The 9095-nt window shown below is 42.4% G+C and overlaps 1 protein-coding gene across 1 annotated transcript; it reads right to left on the reverse strand.

Moving 5' to 3' along the window:
* Nucleotides 1-424: 424 nt before the first annotated feature.
* On the reverse strand, nucleotides 425-8443 carry LOC119886583 (cytochrome P450 2K1-like). Its single transcript, XM_038697414.1, has 9 exons — nucleotides 8188-8443; nucleotides 7927-8089; nucleotides 7531-7680; nucleotides 3197-3357; nucleotides 2911-3090; nucleotides 2676-2817; nucleotides 2341-2525; nucleotides 852-993; nucleotides 425-759 (listed from the first exon to the last, which is right to left on the reverse strand). The coding sequence occupies exons 1-9, from the start codon at nucleotides 8386-8388 to the stop codon at nucleotides 572-574; spliced, it is 1512 nt and encodes a 503-aa protein (XP_038553342.1). The 5' UTR covers nucleotides 8389-8443; the 3' UTR covers nucleotides 425-571.
* Between the last annotated feature and the right edge of the window lie 652 nt (nucleotides 8444-9095).

Here is a 9095-nt window from a genome sequence, read left to right on the forward strand (position 1 = left end):
AATAAGGGTTTATATCCAAGCTAATAACCCTGTAAGGCTGTAATTTCATTACACCCCACAACCAAAATTGCTGAATGGAAATTTGGCACCAGCATGTGGCAGCAAGGGATGGGGGTGTTAGGTGCGTTTGACTTCATGCAGCTCTGCGCACCGCTGACTTGATGCATGCTGGACTCAGAAATTCTGTCCAACTTTCAACGGCGCTGCATAACGTCACCGTGTCACATGACATTAAAACCTAATGTTGTTGCCTACATCAAAGGTTGTCCACACCATCTCCTTTGATGCGTTCTCTCGTTTCTGTGTTAAGTAATTTCAGTGCTGTTCAACATCGAGCAGCTCAGTTTCAGTCAATTGTTTGGAGTAGCCTACAACAACAACAACAACAGTGGCTAAACTCAAAACAGAGGCAAACAAACTGAAATTGATACTTTAAACAATAAGTTGTTTATTTTGCACTACTTCATTACACTTCACCTTTCTTTGGTAGGTGTGTGCACTACACAACAATCTCACACCCCACACATCCCTTTCACACCATGGATCAGTGAATGACAAATGTCCAGGCACCTCATTGGCGACTGACAGCACACAGCTTATGAGGTGACGGGGTGAGGGTGAAGCCCACAGATGGCGTCAGATCCAGGTCGTCCTCTGTAACTCCAGGTGGAGGAGTGAAACGAAAGCGCTGCAGGAGGGAGGTGAAGAAGAGGAAAAGCTCCATCTTTGCCAGACTTTCTCCGAGACAGACCCTGCGTCCTGAAAGAACGAAGAGATTTGCAAAGAGCATGATGCTTTGTAAAATATATCTGTAATTCCTAAACAATAAAAATGCAGAAAAGTTGTTGTACCTGCAGAAAAGGGCATGAAGGCGTCTCTCTTGACAAATTTACCCTCCTCATTCAGGAAGTGGGAAGGGTTGAAAGTGTGTGGGCTCTCCCATTCGCTCTCGTCATGCAGAACAGAAGTAAGCAGAGGAAATACAGTAGTCCCCTGTTGGCAAAAGAAGGAAGAACATTAAATTACATTACACCTAGCTGATGCTTTTATCCAAAACTCCCTACCAGTGCCATATATTTCAGAGGTCGCACGCCTCTGGAGCACCTAGGGGTGGAGTATCTTGCTCAGGGACACATAGATGGATGTGTTACACTGGGAATCAAACATTGGTCTACCACACCAAAGGCATGTGTGTCATCTGATGTTCCATTGCCAGCCCACAGGAGCAGAATTAAAGAATGAAATTTTAAAGTTTTTAGAGGTGGATGAACTTTGCCTGTAAAAATATACACCGAAAAAAAATTAACGCAACACTTGTTTTTATCCCCCCCTTCATCATGAGCTGAACTCAAAGGTCTAAGACTTTCTCTATGTACACAAAAGGCCTATTTCTCTCAAATATTGTTCACCAATCTATGATAGTGAACACTTCTCCTTTGCCGAGATAATCCATCCACCTCACAGGTCTGCCTTAGGCTGGCCACAATAAAAGGCCATTTGAAAATGTGCAGTTTCACTGTACTGGGGGTATCTGAAAACTAGTCAGTATCTGGTGAGACCACCATTTGCCTCATGCAGTGCAACACATCTCTTTCGCATAGAGTTGATCACGTTGTTGATTGCGGCCTGTGGAACGTTGGTCCACTCCTCTTCAATGTGAAGTTGCAGTCAGGTCGAGACCCCGATGAGGACGATGAGCATGAAGATGAGCTTCCCTGAGAAGGTTCCTGACAGTTTGTACAGAAATTCTTTGGTTATGCAAACCGATTGTTGCAGCAGCTGTCCAGGTGGCTGGTCTCCGACGATCTTGAAGGTGAAGATGCTGGATATGGAGGTCCTGGGCTGGTGTGGTTACACGTGGTCTGCGTTTGTGAGGCCGGTTGGATGTACTGCCAAATTCTCTGAAACGCCTTTGGAGACAGCTTATGGTAGAGAAATGAACATTCAATTCACAAGCATCAACAGTTCTGGTGGACATTCCTGCAGTCAGCATGCCAATTGCTTGCTCACTCAAAAACTTGCGACAGCTGTGGCGTTGTGCTGTGTGATGGAACTGCACATTTTCGAGTGGCCTTATATTGTGGCCAGCCTAAGGCACACCTGTGCAATACCCATGCTGTCTGATCAGAATCTTGATATGCTTGATAATCCATCCACCTCTCAGTAAAGGAGAAGTGCTCACTAACACAGATTTTGACAGATTTGTCAACAATATTTGAGAGAAATAGACCTTTTGTGTACATAGAGAAAGTCTTAGATCTTTGAGTTCAGCTCATGATGAATGGAGGGCAAAAACAAAAATGTTGTGTTTATAATTTTGTACAGATGTGAGCACCTCACCTCTTTGATAAAGTAGCCCTGGAAGGTGATGTCACGGCTGGTTTTATGTGGAATAGACGTGGGGAGAATGGAGGCCAGTCTCTGTGTCTCATGGATGACAGCATCAGTGTACGGCAGGTTTTTCCGGTCATCTAACCGGACCTGACGGCTTCCTACCACCGTGCTCAACTCCTTCTGGACCTGGTCTGGATCCACAAAATAATACATGAATATTCTTTGACAGCATTCATGACTCTACAACCATGTTTGCAGCTCTGTCCTTTTAGGACACCCATTGCTGAAAACATAAATGCACACATTAGGAGGAAATATTCACAAGCCTCATCTCTCTTTACCTTGTATATGTGGATATTTGGCCATAAATAACAGACTCCATCTCACTGTAGCTGCCGTGGTATCAGTACCAGCTGCAAACAGGTTGGTCACCGTATATATCAGGTTCTTCTCACTGAAGTGAGTGTCCATAACAAAAGAATCCTAACAGAAAGAACATCCACATATTATTATAAAATAGATGCATGCAACATTGCTGTTTGTTTTACATGGAAACCACTAAACATGTTGTCTTACGTCTTCTTTCTGTTTCCGAATCAGATAACAGTCCACAAGCCCTCTGCATATTTCAGGGTTCAACGTCTCTTTCAGATGCTTGATTAAGTCTTTTACATCTCTGATGGTCATCTCATTATTTTTTAGCATCAGCTGCCGATTTTTGATCCAACCAAACAGTCTGGGAAACATGTTGTAAAGCTGTGACATAACAGTAAAAACAACAGAGATTATTAAAGACAATGTACATTATAATAACCCAAGTAGGTAAACTTCATGAATTAAAAAAAGGAAACATGAAGCTCACGTGGATTGATGCAGTGCCAGAAAAATGTATGTTTTCGTTGGCTCTTTTCACCATGTTTGTGAATCTGGGGTCACTATATTCAAATCTACTTCCATACACGATGGAGGAGATGATATTTGATGTTGCATAATTCACTGGACTTGTTGTATCAAATGGTTTCTCTGTAAAATGGCAGCCAGAAAGAATAAATTTAAGACACAATTCCCATTTCATCAGTTCCCTTAATAGTCATTTTCCACTCATCCACTGGATGCTCTGAGTTTCCCTCTTTTCACCATCACCTTCACTTGCTGTGAAAAATAAACTTTACGGTTGCAGATTCTTAGGACTAATTATTATTCAAAGGTTCCTGGTCTATAAGAAACATCTGCGACCAATGGATGAGATGATAGTGGTAGGGAGACACCATTGATGCTATATACATTTATATTTCCTTTTGTCAGCTCAGGAAGAGCCATTGAGAGTACTAAACTATTATTGCGTAGATGACAACAGGAGCAAAGACTATGGAGGAGGCAGTATTTAAAAGAGGGTTTTCTCGGTTTGTTTCATTCAGTGAGTCCAAAGTATGTGGAAATCGTATGTACCTGCCCATCCTGCCTGAGACTGCACTCACACAACCCCAGCAGAAACAGATACAGTATGCTGGAATGACCCAGACGCGAGGAAATGCCAGCAGATCGTGCTTCATCCAGCCAGAGGGAACAATCACCGACCGTCTGCACCGTGCCCGGTCGCTCCGATCTCCTGTCCCTGGACACCCCAACGCCCCAATCCCTCTCTGATACCTACAATGGGTTGTGTCGCTAATAACGCCCGGCCCCAAATTGCAAATTCATTAAGGCAAAAGTAGTAATTGAACAACAGGTGCGACAGATGAAAGACGTCATTCTGCGATCACACCATTAGTAGTAGTTAGCAGTTAAGTCCCGGATCAAATATAAAATCCTCCTACTGATGTACAAATCTCTCCATGGACTTGCACCTCAGTACCTCACAGATCTACTCCATCCCTACACTCAGTCACGGTCCCTGCGGTCCTCTGACAAGGACCTGCTTGCTGTCTCTAATTCCAGGCTTTGGTGACAGAGCTTTCTGTGTCGGTGCACCATCACTCTGGAACAAGCTTCCTCTTTCCATCCGCTCTGCCTCCTCTATAATAACCTTTAAAACCAAGCTTAAAACACACCTCTTCACTGAGGCCTATGGGTTGTAATCCCCCCCCCCCCCCCTTTTTGTTTGTTATGGTCTTTTGGTTTGTGAAAGGCGCTATATAAATCAAAGTTATTATTATTATTATTATTATAGTAGATCAGCATACGTGCTAATTTGCTGGTGATATCAAGTTTGCACATGTTTTTACTCACACAAACCTTTAGTAAATCAGGCCCATAGACTCTGGCATGTCACAGTTCTGACTGAAAAGGGAGGAGAACTGAACAGCAGAGGAAGGGTTAATAATACGGCAGTGGCGTGCAGTAGCACAACCTCAAACAATATAGGCATGTGCTCAGAAAACACAGCGTCTTAGTCTAAGTTAAGAAAAGGCAAACCATAGGATAGGACAATATCAAGTGTGTGTCCATGTTCATGCGTGGGGCCAGACACAGACTGCACAAGATTAAAAGAGTCAATGAGGTGTAAAAAGTCTTGTAAGAAGAGATGTTAACATTGCTAGACTTGTGAGGAACCCCACACGGATCGGGGAGGTGTTCTGCCTGCTGTTCCAGTGCCTCCAACTTTCAGGATCCACGCTCTTTCTTGTCAGCTAAAGGCTATTCCTGTCCTTCTGGTTAGCTATTTGCCACCGTTCTGCTCTGCGAACGACCAGGGCTCGGTGTGCACAGCATAGCCATGCAGCTCATTCGGCAGTTCCCACATCGCCGTCCCGACCCACGGTGTTGGTATGGCATTGTCAGGGAAACTCTTTTAGCTCTACTTGCACTGTTACGAGTGCACAGCGCGGCTAGCCTCCACCTTGAAAGCGTGTGAAATCAGAAGTGACAGCCGTATAAATGCAATTCCAGCCCAGACCTAAAAATACAAGTATAGTATAAAGCAGTGAAAATCAGTCACCTTCATGTAAAGTCCTGTTCTATGATGGGCAGAGCCCTCTAACTACAAGCACATCTGCTTCTAGTGGTGTTATAAAGGGAGTGAGCATTGCATGTACTGGGGCTTAACGGGGTTGCTGCTAGATTGGGCGGTGAGTGTAAATATATTTTTCCTCAGGTGCCAAGGTGGAGCCTAAAGAGTGTAAACAAATAGCAAAGCCCGTTGGAGGGCAGAGCAATTACTGATAGAAATGGAGTTACATCCAGGTAACTACAATTTCTAGTCACAAAAATAGGACAAAAAACCACAATCAGAGTGAATTGCAGGATCAGCAATCAGGTTAGGTTTGATAAAGGCCAACGGGCAATGATGTTTATTAAAAGCAACTGAAAAAAATAACCTCATTGTACGTGAACATGTGTTCATATACACGTACACGAAATGTAACTCACATTTTCCAAAAGCAACCTCTGTGGGTACCAGTCCAGAAAATATGAGTATGATGGCACTCGTCATAGGCAGACAGTCTCTCAGTCACAGTTTAGACACAACTTTGGACTAAAGCAACATGAAAAACAATGATTTTACATTTGCAATTGAAAACACTAAATACTCAAGTGATTAGATGGGTATACTGGGCAATATGGATGCACATCTCTCTATAAATGATAACCGTCAAGTATTCCGCCAAGCCATAGTATAAATAGTATTTGATTTTTGAAAAAGGTATAAAAGGAGGATGATGGGGGTCAAGGCAGATGACCACCCACCCTGACTCTAGGTTCTGCTCGAGGGGTCTGTGTAATGGCTTGAGTTTTGTTTGTTCCTGTTTTATATTTAAATGAACCTTTCCAGTGTATCTTGTGTAACTTTTACTTCCAGTCTTTGCGTTTTCTTTGTCTGTTTGTTTAAACCTGCCCTAATGTGTCTCATCTGTATCCAATCATCCTGCCGTTTCTGACCTCTCTTTACAGCTCTGTACCTTTCATACAGCACAGCGATGCTTTTACAATCCTGGAAAATATGCCAACAAGCCGCATCCGCTCCTTCATACTGATCAAAATATTGCGGCATAATCCCGCAACCATGTGTGCTTTTGTAGTCTACAAGTTGGAGTGGCCTGGCGGCGGTGCCTGGGGGACCAACAGAACGAGCCAATAGGAAGGAAATGTGGGCATCGGAGCCGCTGGACACTTAAGACATTGTGAGACAGTATTTTGTAATTTTTATAAAAATTTGTATTAATAGTTGTTTAAAACTATTTTAGATTCTGCTCCAACAGTGATTTTAAAGAGCCAGTGTGTCTTAAGAGTCCTAGGGATCTGAATATTCCCTATATAATATTTAATAAATATTTTACCCAGTCTAATTTAGGTTTAATTGAAAACGACCACACGCTTAAAGAAGTCATTGGAGGCCTACGGTAGATTGAGAGTATATCCACTTCTCCAGGCCAAATAAGGCAAGAGAGGAATGCTGGCAAAAAATTGCTAATCATGGTCATCGGCCATAACGTCACAGGGGAAGCGAATAACACTGATTATCGCATTATCATTGGCACCTGTCAGTGGGTGGGATACATCAGGCACCAAGTGAACACTGCGTCCTTACAGTTGATATAAGCCAGAAAAATGGGCAATGAGCAATTTTGACAAGTGCCATATTTGGATGGCTAGATGACTGGGCACAGTGTAGAGCTCCTAAACTTTAAACTTGATGCATCATATACAAAACATTCCTACTTTAGAGTTGTATTTAGGTCTGACAGGTAATGAAGAACAGACTATATTCCCTTCATTTTGGGCAAAATCAAAGTGAAATAGTCAATTTAAATCCATAACTCTGAACATAACCTCATCTGGAACAGCTTAACCTTTTTTGGTATAAAACTCTCGCTCTGTAGTAAACCCTTCTCTAAGCCTCTCGCTTTATTTTGTAAATAAATCTTTGCATCAGTTGCACTGCTTCCTTTGCCTTCATTAGGGTTCTTCATGTTCTCACAAAGACAGAAACATGAAAAGTATGATCTTTTACTATTAAAATAAACCTCAAAATTACACTGGCTACAAATATATTTTTTAAACGGGGGATTTATAATCATAATTTTCTGTGGCAAGCATAACAATGCACGTAGTGTCTTGATGTGGAAAAAAAAAAAGAGACAGACCTTGTGGAGGAAATGTACCTCAGCATTAGGGGACCTTCTCCACGTTATCTCTTATTTTTGTACACCAGAACACTTTGTCATGTGTTATCACATGGAAATATTAACTCCATACCTCCATGTTCTTCAAACATTTTGATCAGATGGCCGCATTCCTCCAAACTTTTCTCCTCAGCTACTCTTTTGCCCATCCCAAAGTCTCTCAGGGTGGTGAGGGCAAAACGTCTCATCTCTTTCCACGATTCTCCATTTGCAAACAGAATCCCTATTAAACATGACTCGCAAGTTAAAATGAATCTGTTCCAGTTAAGTATCTATTATACTGATAAGGGATTAACTGAAATAACACAAACTACAAAATGAGAAGACTAAACTTTGAAACAGATCATTAAAACAGTGTTATATCAAACATGCAGCATGTTATTTGTGATTCTGCTTTTGTTTGTTCATTATCTGGCTTTGTGGTTAAATGTTAACATACTTTTGTTTCTTTTATTAAGAAAAAACCTACCATGACCTTGAATATGGTCATTAAATATACGGGGGATGTATCGGTCTCCAAACACGTCTGCGTAGCTGACCAGAGCATTTTTGACTGTCTTGTATCCTGCCAGCACCACCGCTTTATTGGGTCCAAAATGGACCGTGAATACTGGCCCATACTTCTTGGAGAGCTGAAATAAAGAACATGAATTCACCTGCATGACTGAAAAAATTAAATAAATAACAAGATTAGAGAGAGACAATAGAGTTCCCCACATCATTTACTTACCTCACACAGCGTGCTGTGGGCTGACTTAAGATTCAGCTGCAGTAAATTGCCAAACACAGGCAGCGGCCTGGGTCCCGGGGGCTCCTTTCTTTGATCGTCAACGCTGCAAAAAACTACATACAAGGCAAGTAGAATCCCAACAGTGGCCAGCAGCATGGTTGTACTGGAGAACAGCAGAAAAAGACTTTCCATCACAGCCATATTTTCAAGTGTCTCAGTTAACAAAGTAAGGTGTGTGTGTGTGTGTGTGCGTTTTAGCTCCAACGCATTCTCATCTCAATGCGTCATGACGCTTTCAGACAGCGTGACAAAGCGTAAGGATTTTACGCTAAAGGTATCTTTCAGCGTCCGTATGAAACGCCCCCGTTTGCTACGTTGCAGCAACACAAGGGAGGCGAAGGGTTACCCTGCTTGTTTTTGCTTCTCGACCTTCTGGACCCTGTTTCAGAAAGCGGGTTTAGTGAAAACTCCGAGTAAGTTGATAAGGTCTGAGTAAGGTCTGTAACCCCCCCCCCACCAACTCACACTGTGAACCTAACCTGCTCGGGAGGAGGTTTACTTCAACTAACTCTGAGTTTCTCTCTGTCTCACACACTGTGACATTTTCTCAATTATACTGTCGATATCAAAGCACATATTGGAACACAGTTACGTCTTTAGAAATATCGAAATCACGGTTAAATAGGTGTAGTGTATAATATATGTGCATCTGACAGTTCAAAATAGCACTGTAGCAGCTGGACAGAGACCTAAGGGGAGAGTAGTGATAATGTAGGGACTGAACCCTTCTATAGAATTTGACCTCTAACCCTTGTTTTGTTACCTCAGAATAGTACTGAACCCTCTTATGGTGTCTAACAGATACCTAAACAGGTCCTATATAAGCTGTGTTTGATGTACAGAGAGAC

The sequence above is a fragment of the Micropterus salmoides genome, unplaced genomic scaffold, assembly GCF_014851395.1.
Source record: "Micropterus salmoides isolate LMB-PRFRI ecotype aquatic unplaced genomic scaffold, ASM1485139v1 Ms_hic_scaffold_4, whole genome shotgun sequence".
Taxonomy (NCBI): domain Eukaryota; kingdom Metazoa; phylum Chordata; class Actinopteri; order Centrarchiformes; family Centrarchidae; genus Micropterus; species Micropterus salmoides.

What these genes read in the sequence shown, in the direction of transcription:
- LOC119886583 (XM_038697414.1), bottom strand. Translation starts at nt 8,388, where the DNA reads ATGGCTGTGATGGAAAGTCTTTTTCTGCTGTTCTCCAGTACAACCATG. An exon ending in CCCACAGCACGCTGTGTGAG is followed by an intron (nt 8,090 to 8,187) that starts GTAAGTAAATGA and finishes TCTTTATTTCAG; the next exon opens with CTCTCCAAGAAGTATGGGCC. An exon ending in CAAATATCCACATATACAAG is followed by an intron (nt 2,526 to 2,675) that starts GTAAAGAGAGAT and finishes TTGTGGATCCAG; the next exon opens with ACCAGGTCCAGAAGGAGTTG.